Source organism: Bolinopsis microptera, chromosome 4 (assembly GCF_026151205.1).
Source record: "Bolinopsis microptera isolate Bmic1 chromosome 4, MBARI_Bmic_1.0, whole genome shotgun sequence".
NCBI classification, from domain to species: domain Eukaryota; kingdom Metazoa; phylum Ctenophora; class Tentaculata; order Lobata; family Bolinopsidae; genus Bolinopsis; species Bolinopsis microptera.
Window position 1 is genome coordinate 6,828,483 of NC_087075.1, and position 20,570 is coordinate 6,849,052.

The 20,570-nt window shown below is 36.2% G+C and overlaps 1 protein-coding gene across 1 annotated transcript in view; it reads left to right on the forward strand.

The window, feature by feature from the left end:
* The window catches only part of LOC134814488 (monoacylglycerol lipase ABHD2-like), a 119,166-nt gene extending 102,528 nt beyond the window's left edge, over positions 1 to 16,638 (forward strand). Inside the window, exons 10-14 of the mRNA XM_063822619.1 lie at positions 1,599 to 1,731; positions 4,303 to 4,382; positions 7,181 to 7,313; positions 14,032 to 14,148; positions 14,499 to 16,638. Of these exons, the coding sequence (XP_063678689.1) occupies positions 1,599 to 1,731; positions 4,303 to 4,382; positions 7,181 to 7,313; positions 14,032 to 14,148; positions 14,499 to 14,534 (499 nt within the window). The 3' untranslated portion in view covers positions 14,535 to 16,638. The remainder of the gene's footprint in view (positions 1 to 1,598; positions 1,732 to 4,302; positions 4,383 to 7,180; positions 7,314 to 14,031; positions 14,149 to 14,498) is intronic.
* The last annotated feature ends 3,932 nt before the right edge of the window (positions 16,639 to 20,570 follow it).

Below are 20,570 nucleotides of genomic sequence, written 5' to 3' on the forward strand. Positions count from 1 at the left end.
TCAATATCATCATCAATAATTACAATTCCTTAAAAGTGATAAACATTTCGCAGTGTATTCTAAAATACACGATTCACACTCTCTCTAACCTCCTTACTGAGTCTAATAAAGCACTGAGTCTAATAAAGTAATAAGCACTAAGACTTATAAGCACTGAGTCTAATAAGCACTGAGTCTGATAAGCACTGAGACTGATAAGCACTGAGTCTGATAGGCAGTCTACAATTTCTTAAATAGTATACAGGTCACCTGTACTTCAATGTGTAACCTAAAGGAAGAGTATTTGATACATCGGATAAAAGGAGCGTTACACTAGTTGGATAAAAGGAGCGTTACAGTTGGATAAAAGGAGCGTTACAGTTGGATAAAAGGAGCGTTACAGTTGGATAAAAGGAGCGTTACAGTTGGATAAGTTGGTGGTTAAACTCGGTAGACGTGGGGAGGGTGCAGTTTTCAGCAATAAGTTTAGGATCTTTATCTGACTCAAAAACTTCCTTAGAATTACAATTTAATAATTTGATTTAGGAAAGTTATTGATAATAGATGCAATGAACTGAATTCTTCGTCCTGAACTTCTTTGCCCCCAGTGAAGTCAATCAGAACAATGTATATTTTATGTGACTTATTAGTTATTATATATGCTTTAATTGGGTCACTATGCACACTCATTTAGAGTACCCACCCTCATTAAAAGTACCAGCCAATGAGCCAATCACAAAATCTCAGTCTTAGTTGACTCTACTCGTATTACACTCGGGAATATGAACCATACCTGCTCAATAAGTGATAAACTTTGCCAAGTATCCATCCTTTCTCGAGAATTCTCATTCACGGTACCTAATACATCGTACCAGTTGCATTGTGTACCACTAAAGTTGACCCTTTCCTCCCTTCAGGTGGGATCGTATGGCTAGTGTGTACCACTAAAATTGACCCTTTCCTCCATTCAGGTGGGATCGTATGGCTAGTGTGTACCACTAAAGTTGACCCTTTCCTCCCTTCAGGTGGGATCGTATGGCTAGTGTGTACCACTAAAGTTGACCCTTTCCTCCCTTCAGGTGGGATCGTATGGCTAGTGTGTACCACTAAAGTTGACCCTTTCCTCCATTCAGGTGGGATCGTATGGCTAGTGTGTACCACTAAAGTTGACCCTTTCCTCCCTTCAGGTGGGATCGTATGGCTAGTGTGTAACACTAAAGTTGACCCTTTCCTCCCTTCAGGTGGGATCGTATGGCTAGTGTGTCACACTAAAGTTGACCCTTTCCTCCCTTCAGGTGGGATCGTATGGCTAGTGTGTCACACTAAAGTTGACCCTTTCCTCCATTCAGGTGGGATCGTATGGCTAGTGTGTAACACTAAAGTTGACCCTTTCCTCCCTTCAGGTGGGATCGTATGGCTAGTGTGTAACACTAAAGTTGACCCTTTCCTCCCTTCAGGTGGGATCGTATGGCTAGTGTGTACCACTAAAGTTGACCCTTTCCTCCCTTCAAGTGGGATCGTATGGCTAGTGTGTACCACTAAAGTTGACCCTTTCCTCCATTGAGGTGGGATCGTATGGCTAGTGTGTACCACTAAAGTTGACCCTTTCCTCCCTTCAGGTGGGATCGTATGGCGAGACTCTACAACTGGGCCATCACCAACGATGCCTTGAAAGCCACCTTTTACCGACACAGTAAAGTAATGGCGGGTATCTACGATATGAGGAGGGTATCCTCCGCTACTTGTATGCAGGTTTGTAGGCTGACCAGTTAATTAATTGGTAATTATATAATTATAACCATTGCTATTTACAGTCAATAATTCAGTCTGCACAGATTACATCATTATTATTTGTAATTGCGCTTGATTTTTTGAATTATTTTGGTCACAGTATGTTGTACAATAAATCCTCCCATTGTCATTGACATCATCAGTTTTCTGTCCTGATTTCTAGTTACATTGTATCGTAACCTGACATTCCCGGAATTCCACAGCTCCTCAAGCTCCAGATTGTAGAATTCGAACATGCACAAATCTTACAGCTTCCTGTAGGCTGATATGAAGGCAGTTGATATCTATATAGATTAGGAGCAGTTAATGTGTAACATTGTATAATATTGTAGATATCCCTGTCCCGCATCAGGGTTCGCAGTTCCTCTTTAGATTTTGTCCCAACTTCCTTCAGTAACATAGACAAGAAGCTTTGTCTTGGTCGGCCTTGTTGTGCTCTACCATGCGTAGGTTTCCATACGACTAATTTCTAGTTAGATTAGGAGCAGGAGGACTAATATCTAGTTAGATTAGGAGCAGGAGGACTAATATCTAGTTAGATTAGGAGCAGGAGGACTAATATCTAGTTAGATTAGGAGCAGGAGGACTAATTTCTAGTTAGATTAGGAGCAGGAGGACTAATTTCTAGTTAGATTAGGAGCAGGAGGACTAATATCTAGTTAGATTAGGAGCAGGAGGACTAATATCTAGTTAGATTAGGAGCAGGAGGACTAATATCTAGTTAGATTAGGAGCAGGAGGACTAATATCTAGTTAGATTAGGAGCAGGAGGACTAATATCTAGTTAGATTAGGAGCAGGAGGACTAATATTTAGTTAGATTAGGAGCAGGAGGACTAATATCTAGCTAGATTAGGAGCAGGAGGACTAATATCTAGTTAGATTAGGAGCAGGAGGACTAATATCTAGTTAGATTAGGAGCAGGAGGACTAATATCTAGTTAGATTAGGAGCAGGAGGACTAATATCTAGTTAGATTAGGAGCAGGAGGACTAATATCTAGTTAGATTAGGAGCAGGAGGACTAATATCTAGTTAGATTAGGAGCAGGAGGACTAATATCTAGTTAGATTAGGAGCAGGAGGACTAATATCTAGTTAGATTAGGAGCAGGAGGACTAATATCTAGTTAGATTAGGAGCAGGAGGACTAATATCTAGTTAGATTAGGAGCAGGAGGACTAATATCTAGTTAGATTAGGAGCAGGAGGACTAATATCTAGTTAGATTAGGAGCAGGAGGACTAATATCTAGTTAGATTAGGAGCAGGAGGACTAATATCTAGTTAGATTAGGAGCAGGAGGACTAATATCTAGTTAGATTAGGAGCAGGAGGACTAATATCTAGTTAGATTAGGAGCAGGAGGACTAATATCTAGTTAGATTAGGAGCAGGAGGACTAATATCTAGTTAGATTAGGAGCAGGAGGACTAATATCTAGTTAGATTAGGAGCAGGAGGACTAATATCTAGTTAGATTAGGAGCAGGAGGACTAATATCTAGTTAGATTAGGAGCAGGAGGACTAATATCTAGTTAGATTAGGAGCAGGAGGACTAATATCTAGTTAGATTAGGAGCAGGAGGACTAATATCTAGTTAGATTAGGAGCAGGAGGACTAATATCTAGTTAGATTAGGAGCAGGAGGACTAATATCTAGTTAGATTAGGAGCAGGAGGACTAATATCTAGTTAGATTAGGAGCAGGAGGACTAATATCTAGTTAGATTAGGAGCAGGAGGACTAATATCTAGTTAGATTAGGAGCAGGAGGACTAATATCTAGTTAGATTAGGAGCAGGAGGACTAATTTCGAGTTAGATTAGGAGCAGGAGGACTAATATCTAGTTAGATTAGGAGCAGGAGGACTAATATCTAGTTAGATTAGGAGCAGGAGGACTAATATCTAGTTAGATTAGGAGCAGGAGGACTAATATCTAGTTCGATTAGGAGCAGGAGGACTAATATCTAGTTAGATTAGGAGCAGGAGGACTAATATCTAGTTAGATTAGGAGCAGGAGGACTAATATATCTAGTTAGATTGGGAGCAGTTAATGTGTAACTGTGTAACAGTGTATAATATTGTAGATTAGCAGGATGTAACTGTAAACCTTTAGCAAGGCAACTGTTTAGGATTCTCTGTATCTATTCACTCAGCAGCTGGTATTGGATACCGAGAAAACGAAATGAGCAGGGGGAAATATTACAAGGATACATTTTAAAAGACCATGTTTGATGGTCCGTCAAAAATTCCTGGAGATTCGGAGTTTTGTTAAGGATCTTCGATCGATTTCTAAGAAATAGAACCAATAATTTGGGTTTCCACTGTATAATTAAAGCGGTAGTACATTATTATGTCATTTGAGCAGGGTAATTGAGCTTTGTGCTTTGGTTCAATTTGGAAATACATTCAACATTCACCGAAATACTCACCTTCCTGAACACTTCTTCATAATACTAGGCTGCTTCTGAGTAAATAATGTTTATTTTAAATAACACTTTTGCTGAGTTTGAAAATGTATGATTATGAAAATAATTCTCAGGACTTTGACGCTTGTGTAATGTCTAAGATGTACGGTTACGAAAGCCACGAACATATGTACAAAGATTGGAGCTGTTCTAGGTAATTATCTAATTATTTACTAATTATTTATTAATTATTTACTTGAGTTGTTGCTGGTGATTAAAAAAGTAATTAGTTACTTACCTATTGGGATAAGAATGCCTGTTCAAGTATTTCAAGATATCTTTTTACTTTATCTAAGTCTGACAGTCAAAAGGTTGACAATCAGCCTTCTTTGTAATATTGCTGGCTCTGAGTCCCGTTAAAGGTGGTTGTGCGAGAAGTTAAAACTATAATTACAACCTTTATAAATACAACTTTTATCAATTTCGATTTTCATGCTCGAAAATCGGTAAATGACAGCCCAACATCCAGAAAGACCGTAGATAATCTGCGAAGAAATTTTGGAGGAAATTTGGTGCCAAAGAGGACATTTTTAGAAGACCTGATTTTTTCTAGGGCATACAAAAATTTGTAGAGGGGAAAAAATTATCTGCGAGGAAATTGTAAACTTCCTGTATAGGATGACAGCATAGACAAGAAGTATCGTTCTCATGCAAGAAGAAACAATATGTTAATCTAAACATTGTTACGCCGTAAATTGGTTAATTTAATGATATGCCTACTTGACTTTAGTAGACAATGCAATGAATAATTAGTAATAATTAGTAGACAATGAATAATTAGTAACCCCAGTTCTGCCGAGTCAGCTGTCATTGTTAAGATGATATGTTTACCAAGATACATATTCCAGACAGGCCACAGGGTACTCATTATAACAAGTACTTTCAATGATAGTGTCTCCTGTGCTGCAGGTCCGCGGAGTAACTACTGTAGTTTTCATGACACGTGACCGATCAGACCCTAACTCTGAGACTGAAGGAACGTGTTTCAACGTACTACAAAATTGTTGATTCATATATGTATGATACTTTGGGGAGGTGAACCATATTTTTGTGATATTGATTATAGGTTTTGATTGGTCACTGATTAAAACTGATTGGTTATTGGTTAATCGCTATCACGTGTCATAAAAATATCCAAATCTATAAGCTGCAACTTTGCCAAGAATTTTACTATTAAATTATCACAGATATGATTAAGGGGGCATACACCAAAACAGTGGTTTGTGCCGTCCAGACCAAATGACCTCATAGGCAGTTCAGTGACCTTCTAGCGCACCGTTTCCACACCAAAAAAAATTATTTTGAGAATTCCCATTTTTGTAATCGACCATTTCCTGGTTAAGAGTGCAATTTTCGGGAAAAATTATTTTGTGGTTGAGACGCTATAAGTTAATCATTTCTTGCGGTATCGGGTTGAAATTTTGCTCGCCGTTTATTCACATCTATTTCAAGGTGTGTGTAAAATCTTGATACCCTATCTAAAAAGGCTGGTGTGTTATGAATTTTTAAAGTCAAAAAGCTAAAATTGTCCTTTTCAGGCTTATTTTAACAAAAAGTCAGTCAGGGAAAATCGGATTATTTGATGCTTGACATCAAATTGTTCTCTGAATTCTGGCGCAGTTTTTGATGCCCTCAAAAATGTTTTTACTCATTCACCTTCTGATCTATTGGACCTCAAAGCCAAACAACAAATTTAGGCACATTTTTCGTTTTTAATATTTACTGATTTTTCCAAAATTTTGATAGGAATGTGCTAGTGACTTTTTGAAGGGTGCAAAATAACCGCAACTACCGTAGCACATTTATATATGAGTTATGAACAAAAAAACGCCCTAAAATGCTTCCCTTTGAAGTTATGGGAGAAAATGTGATTTTTTATCTGCAAAGCCAAAAAAATAGATGTGAATAAACGGCGAGCAAAATTTCAACCCGATACCGCAAGAAATGATTAACTTATAGCGTCTCAACAACAAAATAATTTTTTCCGAAAATTGCACTCTTAACCAGGAAATGGTCGATTACAAAAATGGGAATTCTCAAAATAATTTTTTTGGTGTGGAAACGGTGCGCTAGAAGGTCACTGAACTGCCTATGAGGTCATTTGGTCTGGACAGATTTGGTGTATGCCCCCTTAAGGCCCGGGACAGTCACTCCTACTAGCTTAAAACTAGGCTCGTATCGGGACGATCACTTCTACTAGGCTTGTATCGGGACGATCACTTCTACTAGGCTTGTATCGGGACGATCACTTCTACTAGGCTTGTATCGGGACGATCACTTCTACTAGGCTTGTATCGGGAGGATCAATTCTACTAGGCTTGTATCGGGAGGATCACTTTTACTAGGCTTGTATCGGGACGATAACTTCTACTAGGCTTGTATCGGGACGATCACTTCTACTAGGCTTGTATCGGGACGATCACTTCTACTAGGCTTGTATTAGCAAATCTAGGAAATTGGGGCACATGGTCCGCGTATTCCTGTATTGATTTTGTGAACCTATTGTCCTACACTTATTCATACTACAATATTTCACAATACTACTTCTGTAATATGGGAGAAGCCTTCATTACGCAATGCTATGACGTTCTCTTTTTTCTCCCTCATAATTATATTATATATGGGAGCTTTTGCAATTTGCAAACCACTACAGAAACCATACAGAACGCGAATTTTCTCTATTCATTATATTCTTTTAATTGTGGGTGGAAGAGTTGACGCCCTGAAAACACCCTGAAAACACCCTGAAAACACCCTGAAAACACCCTGAAAAAACCCTGAAAATACCCTGAAAACGCCATGAAAACACCCGGAAAATACCCTGAAAATACCCTGAAAACACCCTGGAAACACCCTGAAAACACCCTGAAAACACCATGAAAACACCCTGAAAACACCCTGAACACACCCTGAAAACACCCTGAACACACCCTAAAAAAACACCCATTTCAGGTTGCTGGATAACATCAAGATCCCCATGATAACCCTGAACGCAGTGGATGACCCTATCATAGCGCCAGTCTGCAGCGACATAGCTATTCGGCAAGCCTGCAAAAACGACCGGGTTCTTCATATTCAGACTCAGGTAAATATATTTTTTAAATATAAAGCACTTTTAATTTGTTCTTTGGACGAAGCTTTTAATAGAGCTCTGGTTAGTGGGTGTCGTCTATTAGGGAGAGAGAGAGAGTCTACCATAAAACTTCTCGTCCACTATCTTATTTTTTGCTCATATTCCGCTGGTTTGATTACCGCAGACGTGAACACACTATGTAAAACTGTGACTACAGCTAATATATTATAAGCTGCTGTAGAAAAAGGATTACCTCACTATATATGACATGTTATATGACAGAACATGTTATAGGTCTTCTTACTGTATAGTCTAAGTGTGACACAAACAGTTTATTATTTGAAATAAGATAATCTAGTTTAATCAGTTTTCCATCTCTAGTGATGACTGGTGTATACTGTATTATCATTGATCAGTGATCACCTTCTTGTTGATTGAGTGATTCCGTTCAGCCAACTTCAATATAAGGACACGTTTTTTTAAAAGTGTGGTGAAAATGACTTAGAGTGCCATGACACTTTTGACAGTGAAAGTGAAATGACTATAACTAGTAACTAGAAAGTGTTGCACGGAAATGCCTTCAATCTTAAATACCCCTGTAAGGAAAATCCGTTAGTTAGTTAAATGTGTCATAATATAGTACCAAGGCAGTGCCAGTTTTCAGCATTTTGGACTATAATGTTTAAAACGCCCATAAAAAACTGAATTTTACGACTTTCCTGTTCAAAATTCAGATTTTGTCTCAGAATTATTCAAAGAATATTTGGATTTTGGTAGGAATACTTGAACTGTGCTCAAAATAAGCAAAAAGTCATTTGTTTGGTAAAATTTCTAGTTTGGTCGAAGGGGTTGTACAAGGCCCATACACTTTTTTTTAAACGTGTCCATAATGCTTAAATTTGTCTTTTAATAAGTTTTAAAAATAAGTTTTATAAATTTCCGTAAATTCACACGACTTGAAACTACCCACTAATAAGCTCACTCATGATTAGTAAAATAGATTAAGTCTATGATCTAGAATAACATTCTGACCTTATGTCACTGTGAATATTAACGGAAAGTTGTATTATTTTCAGTAATATTACTCAACTTACTTCTACAGAATATAATAACACGCCCAATTCCCTGTCCGAAACCCTGTTCGTCTCATATCAACAGATCTACTGTATTCCGCAGAATCTTCCGCAGAATCAGCTAGAACACGGTCGTATTGAGTATTCGTGGATATTATTTATATTTATGAGCATGTATAACTTAAAGATTCATATGAAATTAAAACACATAACGAAGTTAAATCATACATAATTAAAATATGAACTCCATTTAACATACCCCAGTAGGATTCTATGGAATTTATTTAATAATTTCTGACCCACTGCATACCAGTTGCAATCACACACACTCCACACCACCAGGATGAACATGTACAAACCTATACATTATCACTCACCACCACCAGGATGAACATGTACAAACATATACATTATCACTCATCACCACCAGGATGAACATGTACAAACCTATACATTATCACTCATCACCAGGAATCAGGATGAACATGTACAAACCTATACATTATCACTCATCACCACCAGGATGAACATGTACAAACCTATACATTATCAATCATCACCACCAGGATGAACATGTACAAACCTATAGATTATCACTCATCACCATCAGGATGAACATGTACAAACCTATACATTATCAATCATCACCAGGAATCAGGATGAACATGTACAAACATATACATTATCAATCATCACCACCAGGATGAACATGTACAAACCTATACATTATCAATCATCACCACCAGGATGAACATGTACAAACCTATAGATTATCACTCATCACCATCAGGATGAACATGTACAAACCTATACATTATCACTCATCACCAGGAATCAGGATGAACATGTACAAACATATACATTATCACTCATCACCACCAGGATGAACATGTACAAACATATACATTATCACTCATCACCACCAGGATGAACATGTACAAACCTATACATTATCACTCACCACCACCAGGATGAACATGTACAAACCTATACATTATCACTCATCACCACCAGGATGAACATGTACAAACATATACATTATCACTCATCACCACCAGGATGAACATGTACAAACATATACATTATCACTCATCACCACCAGGATGAACATGTACAAACATATACATTATCACTCATCACCACCAGGATGAACATGTACAAACATATACATTATCACTCATCACCACCAGGATGAACATGTACAAACCTATAATACATTATCACTCATTACCACCAGGATGAACATGTACAAACCTATAATACATTATCACTCATTACCACCAGGATGAACATGTACAAACCTATACATTATCACTCACCACCACCAGGATGAACATGTACAAACCTATACATTATCAATCATCACCACCAGGATGAACATGTACAAACCTATACATTATCACTCACCACCACCAGGATGAACATGTACAAACCTATACATTATCAATCATCACCACCAGGATGAACATGTACAAACCTATACATCATCACTCATCACCACCAGGATGAACATGTACAAACCTATACATTATCAATCATCACCACCAGGATGAACATGTACAAACCCATACATTATCAATCATCACCACCAGGATGAACATGTACAAACCTATACATTATCACTCATCACCACCAGGATGAACATGTACAAACCTATACATTATCACTCATCACCAGGAATCAGGATGAACATGTACAAACATATACATTATCACTCATCACCACCAGGATGAACATGTACAAACATATACATTATCACTCATCACCACCAGGATGAACATGTACAAACCTATACATTATCAATCATCACCACCAGGATGAACATGTACAAACCTATACATTATCAATCATCACCACCAGGATGAACATGTACAAACCTATACATTATCACTCATCACCACCAGGATGAACATGTACAAACCTATACATTATCACTCATCACCAGGAATCAGGATGAACATGTACAAACCTATACATCATCACTCATCACCACCAGGATAAACATGTACAAACCTATACATTATCAATCATCACCACCAGGATGAACATGTACAAACCTATACATTATCAATCATCACCACCAGGATGAACATGTACAAACCTATACATTATCACTCATCACCACCAGGATGAACATGTACAAACCTATACATTATCACTCATCACCAGGAATCAGGATGAACATGTACAAACCTATACATTATCACTCATCACCACCAGGATGAACATGTACAAACCTATACATAATCACTCATCACCACCAGGATGAACATGTACAAACCTATACATTATCACTCATCACCACCAGGATGAACATGTACAAACCTATACATTATCACTCATCACCACCAGGATGAACATGTACAAACATATACATTATCACTCATCACCACCAGAATGAACGTGTACAAACCTATACATTATCACTCATCACCACCAGGATGAACTTGTACAAACCTATACATTATCACTCATCACCACCAGGATGAACATGTACAAACCTATACATTATCACTCATCACCAGGAATCAGGATGAACATGTACAAACCTATACATTATCAATCATCACCACCAGGATGAACATGTACAAACCTATACATTATCACTCATCACCACCAGGATGAACATGTACAAACCTATACATTATCACTCATCACCACCAGGATGAACATGTACAAACCTATACATTATCAATCATCACCACCAGGATGAACATGTACAAACCTATACATTATCACTCATCACCACCAGGATGAACATGTACAAACCTATACATTATCACTCATCACCACCAGGATGAACATGTACAAACCTATACATTATCAATCATCACCACCAGGATGAACATGTACAAACCTATACATTATCAATCATCACCAGGAATCAGGATGAACATGTACAAACATATACATTATCAATCATCACCACCAGGATGAACATGTACAAACCTATACATTATCACTCATCACCACCAGGATGAACATGTACAAACCTATACATTATCACCTATACATTATACATTATCACTACTACTCAGCTTGTTAACATTACAGTAACTATACAGTAGCTACTAGATGATGATCTCACTACTTTTGGAATCAGGTTACGCTATTGTACAGCGGTAATCGCTATCTGTGTCTATTATCCACTCTATACACAATAATAACACACTGCGACAGCTACTGTAACCAGATCTTATCATGTCTTGTTGTGAAATGTGGTTAAATGTTGTAAATAAGTTGTGATATAAGTTGTAAATACGTTGTAAATACGTTGAGATATAAGTTATAAATAAGTTGTAAATATTATTATGGTGTGTGTCTGTGTGTCTTGTTAAGAAAATAGGATGCAGTGGGAAAATTTGGCAAATAAAGCAGCCTGCAAGTGCAACAAGAATTATGGTAAAGTGTTTTGAGCTACATTAATCAGGTTACACTTACGTGTTTCCGAATGTAAACAACTATTTACCTGCACGTATTTACGCTAATTAATTTACTGAAATTATCACTGTTACCCTAGATAAACCGCTTGTCCACTATGATTATATTATATGATTAATTAACTGTTCTATAAAATAGGGGCCTAAGTATTTCGTTTTACGTGGCAATGTATTTAGAAACATAGGGTCTGACTCAGTGACTCATAATGGCTGAATGAGAGAGTAACTCCAAAAATAGAGCTGTTTAACAGAGGGAGGTTAGCTCCGCTACGTGTTATCACGTGATGACGGAGCATTTTAACACACTTTTAACTTACCTCCTCCAATTACATTCAATTTCTATCACTTACATTAACTATTCTGATTATAATACTAGATGATTTTAGTGTGAGTGTCGTTCATGATTTTGGGATTTATTGACCCAGAGGCAGTGGTAATTTACAAAGATTAGATTGCTATACATAAAGTGTCAACTTATGAGTGTCCAATATTTACAGAGACTTTGTATTTGATGACTTAATCTCCATTCGGCAGAAAAGTAAAATACGCGCTGTATATTATATTATATTATATTATATTATGTATCTACATAAACTGTATCAAAAATTTGGGATATTCATGTCATGCGTGTGATTGTCTTGTATCCTCATAGATCATAGCTTGACTTTGAAATGGAGATTGATTAATGAGAATACTTCAATTCTCAGAAGAGAAGAGTCGTGTATTTGACTACGCATTTTCAATCAATATATGGCAAAATAAAGGTACAGATGTCTGACAAGGCTAACACGCACAATAAAGCATATTATAGCGGTGCTACCCCAGGACGTTTGGTATTGACAGACAGAATACGTACAGACTATAGATATATTGAACGTGACCGTGGGATTCCACCTAATATTGTAATAATTCGTTATTTGTACGAAGTTTCTCCGTCTTCTATTTTCAACGGAAAGTAAAAAGCAGCTGTTTTTAAACGTACAGCATATTTTTGCTCGTGACCTAAGCGGGTTTAAAACTATGCTGTATTTTGGAATCATAGAAATATTTCAAGAACAGAGAATACAACCAATAACCATGAAATTCCAAAAATTCACGATGCTCCAACACTCTGCAGTTTTTTCCGTGTCATCTCATTAAAACTTGCGAACATCGTGTGGGACCTGCACGAATGATATCATCCATTAATTCGGAATTATAATATTACATGGGTGTACACTGAGCAATTCCATGTATAGAACACGCGCGTAGTTAAATTCCTGGACTTGCTAGAGACTGAGAATGGAACGCGCGAACTCCGGTTTTCGTTGAAAGTTCACGCACGTTCTTTTGGAAAGATCCGTAGAATTTAATATTTAATCATCCTGCATGGATAGCTTAGATAGTCATTGCTTGGATAGTTGCCAAACAATATGCAAGACAATTCGCCGAAGTTGGCATACTCTTTTTTAGAAGTACGCTGTACGAACGGCTTCTAAGCAGCTTATTATTCCTAATATAGAGAAATTAGTATAATACAATATTTATTGGAATTTCTGTAACGATTCTGCGAACATAGATTCTCCCCTACTTCCAAGAATGATCCAAGACTTAACAATATAGCCTAGTATCTGGAAGTTTAATTAATATTCTAGGGATTCAGGGAATGGCTTATACTTAAAAACTTCTCCACCGACGAATGGAGCAACAGCGCGATAATTTACCCATAGTAACTTATAACTATAGGCTGTAGCTGCAAACGTGGTAAATAGTAATATGTACGTCATGCGCCGGCCGTCGTGAGCAAGTTTCTAACACTTGTTTTAACACATAGCTATGTGACATTTCCCCGATACAAACATGTCAGTATATTGTACCTAAAATTAGAGTGCAGTGGACAAAGTTACGTGCATCCAGGCGAAACTAATTAAATTTGTATACAGCATTGAAGCTGCATATGCCTTCTTGAACTATGTAACATTTAAAAGTAACGTAAAGTAATCAACACAATACGTTGTATTTGGAAACGAATGGAAACATACAATACGAGGCTTGAATTCTTCGCAAAATCATTCGAGCCTGTAAAACATTCAAGATAATCACTCTATCAAGCAAAATTCGTATCTTCCAAATCTAGTGTATAAAAATAACACAATATTTCCAAGCTGCATGCCTTCTTGAACTATGTAACATTTAAAAGTAATGAAAAGTATCAAAATTAACACAATATTTCCACAGTGCGGTGGACATCTCGGTTATTACACCGGGGGCTGGATAATACCTAACGGGTTATCCTGGTTGGATACCAGCATCGTGGAGTTCTGTGGTGCGCTGTTAGCTGACTCTAAACACCAGGTTACAGTTGGTTTGTTTAATTAATTTTAATTGTTTAATTAATTTTATTTGTTTAATTAATTTTGTTTCTTTAGTTAACTTCATTTCTTTAATTAATTTTATTTCTTTAATTGATCTGAGTTAGTGAATTTATAAATTCACGAATAAGAGAAGCTTTTGTTTCTGAGTTTTTCTAACCTACTTTTTCCTGTTCCTGAGTTTTTCTGACCTACTTTTTCCTGTTCCTGAGTTTTTCTAACCTACTTTTTCCTGTTCCTGAGTTTTTGTAACTTACTTTTTCCTGTTCCTGAGTTTTTGTAACCTAATTTTTCCTGTTCTTGAGTTTTTCTAACATACTTTTTCTACCCCAGGACGAAGACTCAGGAGACAACTCAATGGTGGTTTAAGATTTTTAGGAGAATGCACATTATGCCGATGAAATGTTAATGATGTGCTAGTGTTATCAGATAGATTAGTAACTGTTATCCAGATGAACTAAACTTTTTTGTGATCAGTAACAAAGATTATCTACATGTCAATTAAAGGGTCTTCACACTATTCGAGGTAATAATAGCCCAATTAGTTTGGTGACTAATTGGAATAATGTTGGGTAAAGTATGTCATCGCATTTTTAGGTACTAGGAGAATTATTTGGTACTTTGGATAAACATTCCACTAAAGATAAGTTTGGACAGTTAGCAGGAATAAACAGACAATAGGATTACACTTTATCACAACTCACAAGTCTTGTTTTATAACACGACTCCGTTCACGGTGAATAACAATTAACAGGAGGTTGGAGGTTCACTGTGGATGAGGCATTTTGTAGAAATATAATTGTTTAAACGCTTTTTGAGCGTGAGATTATTTTTATCTACCTTGGACTACAGTGTGTGAAATTTTGTGGCAAAACTCATTTTTTTGGGAGCCAAAAAGTGCGGGTCTTTAAATCATCCGCCAAATTTGGTCGCACTTAATATTTATAATGTAGACCAAGGTAGTTTTCACTGCCAGACAAATAATATGTAGATTGATTTGTTGTCAAAAGATTGTTTGTTAAGTTTCATGGATTCGAAGGGGTGGAATTTGAATAATGGTCTGTGGTATTGGGAAGTGATGTTATATTTATATTTCAAAAAGTTTTCGTCGTGGAGCTTTTCGATTCACAATTTTGTACAAATTTAATTTAAATATTTTTAATGAAACTTCAGATATTGTAAAACATTTCGCTTAAAAGATGTTTTACAATATTTAATTACCTTGTCGGAGAAGCGATATTTTACCAACTTTCAAAGATTTCAGCCTGAGACATTTAGATTTTAGAGGGGATGGTATAATATTATAAGCCGTTGTATGACTCGCCAATAATATCGATGAGTTTATTGATTTGAGTATGACATGAGTAGCGATTCATCAATAGGGTGGTGTACGGTGCAAGTACACATTATATCTCTTGTTTGGTACACACCTACTGTCTCATCTATACTCAGGTCAATTTATTATAATCATTTGTTTATAAGTTAGTTTTAAACTGATCGTGTAGTTTGCATTTTGATTCAAACGCGTTGTGTAGATCACATATAGATTCTGCATTTGTTGGATAATAATATTATGTCAATAATTAGTTAAAATTTTGACACAAACTGTAAAGATTTAATTGTTTTTAGAGAAATATGTTTATTTTGATAGTTTTAAATGTATCATATGCTGAGTAACAGTAATTATATTGAGAAATGTTAAATTTGATTTGGTTCTTATGTGAATTGTAATTATATTATAAAATGTTACCAACAATTTTAGGTACCCTGTCAGTAATGTTACTGCTGTATGATTGTTTGGCAGAAAAAAACGTAACTGTACATAATGTGATTTTAAAGTCATGATCAATTACAGATTGTGCGATAAATTAAATAGTAGCGGATTTTGTATGTATCAGTATGGTTATTTGGGTTCTTTTGCGATAGTCTAAACGCGATAGTTAGCGCTAACTAGCCCTAACTATCGCGTTTAGACTAAAAGAACTGTCATTTTGTTTCTTACTGGCTACTTATACCGGTTACTTCGATTGAACCCAATAACTGTAACCATGGTAACGATAGCTGTAACCTTGGTAACGATCTGACCATGAAATCCGCTACTGTAGATGATGAATATGTTTTAGTATAAAACATGTTATTTTTTTAATTCACGCCATGTAAATCCGAAGAATAATATAAAAGTTTACTGGGATTAGCGTTTCAACATTCTATTTCTAATTCTTGTTGATTTTCATGTTAGTTTCAATGATAACGCGTGTTATACTAAGTATTATAATTTTATATGTTTTGAGTAAAAAGCTAAGCGGATGTTAAGGGATATTTGTACTCACACTGTTAATATTATACAATATCTAATTTAGGGAGTTGCTAAACCTCAGTTAGGTAGGTTAGCACTACAGTGGGGGAGGCTACCATTTGTATTGTGATGAAACTGATATTAATCATGGATTAAATTAGATTTACTGATCAATAGCATCGGAGTTTTTATTGTTTCAAGTTTAAATCTGCCCAAACAAACTGATAAGTGTCTCTGTTATATTCCAGACTATAAGAGGATGATTGATGACATAAATTCCAATTAAAATGGATGTTTTGTGTATTTGCTGCTCACTGGCTCACATTCAGGTATTTCACAGAGCAGGGGCTGGTAGAGAGGGTGTGGTTCAGTTACTAATAGTTACTAAAAGTTACCAAAAGTGGTGGAGTATCAGTATGATAGTAAGAAGTGAGATGAGAAGAACCCTATCAGGAATACTCTTCAATAGTTCAAATAACTTCGTTCAATTGAAATTCGGTTGGTCAGTGATATGAGACCCAAAATAACTGTGGACCCAAATAACTGTGGACCCTTCGTATGATGAAGCTTGCCAATCATCGGAATTGATTTTGAAGGGGTTTGAAAGAAAGATGTAGCAAAAGTTACCTGAAATGTGAAAATGAAAAGGATCACCTGGATTACGTTTGATGGAAATCTGAAATTTAACAAGATATCAAGTAGTCGAGAAACTGAAAGCTGTTATTTCTAGCATATTTTGAAATCAAATTATCTCTGAAGTACTCCAGTTAGGATTCATAAGCGAAAATCATTGTTCAAAGATAGATATTAGAGGCATCTGTATTCTGTAACTCTGTCTGAAGGGTGTACTGACAACATTAGTATACGAGCATAATTGATAATTGTTGATGAGAAGTTCAACAATTTGCGCTGATTGCAAAGGATTATAATGCCTAAACTGTTATAATGTGGTAACTGCAGTAAAGCACCACAACCAGCTCATCAAACATCATAGTTGCAGAATCAGAAATTGGCACTGTCCATTCGTTGAAAAATGGTCACTGTAATCAGCAATTCTGCGAATGTAATATCACAGTACCAGTGAATCCGCACTAACCTACTACTACCTGCTAAGTGCTTCCCGGCCTCGCTTAATAGGTAAGATCAATGATCATTCTGATTCAACCGCTAACTCATTTCGTTTGTTAATATTAATATGATTAAATTGTTACATTCTTCAATCTCACGACTCACACTTTTTGGATCTGGGTGAGTATTATAACGCTAAGGTTGGTCGGTATGTTTGATGTTCAAAACTAAACAAAAAGTATTCAGTATTTGGTATTGGCATATAAGCGCTCTCTAGCTTTTAAAAGTTCAAAAAACATATTCACCGGAGATGATATTTCACCTCCGGCGATAATCTGGGAGTCAAATCGATGAAAGTATTTTAAAGTTTTGAGTCCGAGGGTTTTTTATTTTTATTTTCTTACTGGGCGGCGTCCAGCCTGTTATTCCGTCTAATCTCTAATATATTTATGAACATGATATCCTGAGGTCCCCAGGTAACAAATTTGCACGTGGCCTGGGTGGTCATACTGAGAAAAGACAGGCTATGTGTATACTTGGAAAACCTTCTAATTATAAGCTAGATCCCTTGTTTGGACATAATTTACAATACAAGTAAAGTCACTGAAATTAAGATTGCTCTGTTGCTTCGTTTTTCAAAAGAATTGGTCTACAGCTGCAGTGGCAGTATTATAGTACTGAGATGTGTAGAACAGAGGTTAGACCACTTTTATTTCTACTTGTTTTGTGCTGTACTATAAGTATATATACATGTTTACTGTTACTGTTCATGATAGTGTGCCTAGTCTTTACCGCAGCCGTTGCGATGCACGATAGGATACGCAACCCCGGCCACAATCAGTTATCTTTGAACACATAATTTCTCTAAGACTTAATCTAGACGCTCGTATCCGCGATGGTAATGGGTCGGGGGTGGGGGCTTCATTAAAACAATCCTCAGCACGTGAGATTTGCTTATTTGAGCTTAGAGCCATATATTACAGCAGACACCAGACAGGAATACAACAAGATTAAACTCAAGATTACCATCGGATTCGAAGATCAGTACCCCGAATCTACGGATACCCTATTCTACTTTCTCTTTGTTTTCTCAATTATACTGGGACTCATATCTCTTGGTACTGTGATAGAGGCTCAGACTTCAAACTTCAGTACTTTCCTGAACTTCATCAGCAGCACGTGCGAATGCTTGTGTGGGAAATGTGTCACAGTGGAGAACGATGCTGTCGTAAGTTGTTTATTATTTTAATTTTATACATTTATGATAATTTAAATAATTGAGTCCGCTGCAGTTCATCATAACATCTATACTTCTGTACAATGATCTGCAAACTGTATGTTATACCGGATCATGTCAAGTATAATTTCTGGTAGGTGAAATTAGTATTCATCCGAATGATTTATTCTATCATGGACCGTGGACGTCATAAATTGATTATGATGCTGATTTCTTACGTTTTTACTATTAAAGTGTACTTCTAAAGGTCGAAAAACCTCAAAACAGTAGACTGAAAATTCAAACGAGTCAACTAATTGTGCACAAAATATCAATGAATTGTTAAATAATTTCAATATTTAAGAATTAATTAATAAAGAAACGTATCACGATTTCCAGTCTATCTCTGTCCTATCTGTCCTATCTGAATAAATAATTATAAACGTAACATTATTTACAATACAAGTCTATCTTTGTCTTACATATTCACCGCTCTCTCTGGTTTGGCTTCCAGCCAGCTCGTTATCTGTATCTCCTTATCAGTCATGAGTGTGTACATATCTTGTACGAAGTGTTTGCAGTTATTATAGAAAGGGTGGTAACTGGAGTGCTTCTCTGCTGTTTGTCTCCCGTTCGGGCAAATAAACATACTTCGGCACTATTCCTGTAGGATGAGAATTTATAGTACGTGTAATATTCTTAAATATTCTTTTTTTGTGAACACTTTTAGAATTGTCGAATCGTTTTAGCTCATTGGATGGCTGTAAAATGTTGTGAAATGTTAAATAGAGTTACGTAGTACGTACCCAAAACAGAAGAGTCTCTGAGCAGCAGCTTCGGGTCAGTTTGCCAGGCTCCCTCTCCTAGTCTCTTTCTTCCGTTCATCTTCTTAACTACGTCGTCTTTATTAGTACTGTAGCTCTGTAGGTAAAATAAGTTACTTTTAACATAAATGCATCTTGTTGTCACTATACTAAATGCAAATAAAAGTTTCAAAATCTTTCAATAAAATTTCAATAGAAAATGCGCCACAGAATATTAAAATGTACCCCTATTATAGATCGATTTTTAAACCAAGAAAATAGATTTTAAAAGTTTTTAAAAACTTTTTGAAACCATATTATTATAATGATACTACCGTGTGTCTATAAGTTTGAAAAAAACTTAACAAGTTAAACTAGACTAAATGAAGTATATCAATTTGAGTAAGGCCGTAATAAGGTAATTGTTTATTTTAAGTTGTCTCTGATAGTGGTGCATATATAAATATATAATATGCAGGTTTTTTAGCTGCAAGGTCAGTCCTAGTCCTTTAATTTGTCTCCAGACAGTTGATGCTTCTTTCGGCGGAGAGTTTTCATCTAGTCCGTTGTCTGAAATAGGATCAGCTGATAATTTTAATAGTCAATCAAATATCAATAGAATCAAAGTTCAATTAAATTTGAAATTCTTATTTCACAAGTCTACTTCAAAACTCCTTCAAGGAGAGCGACATCTCACAACCGATATTTAATTTCAAGAGCTTAAGAAAGTTATGACTTAATGTTAAAAATTGACTTTTGATACGGCCCCTTTATTCTTTATTAACGCCAACAGTGCTGTATAGTTTTTGTTATTTAGGCACGTACCGTGGTATTTGTTTGAGCTGAAAGCTTCCTACTTGAGTCCGCACTATTTAGCTAAGATCTAACTGATTAGAATTAATTTGGATCGATATCACGAAGTACTAATATTACGATAACGATCCAAATAAGTGTAACTCTGACTAGACTTTCAGAGAACTAGAAATAATTAGGATGAATACTCTTTGAGGTAATGACCGTAG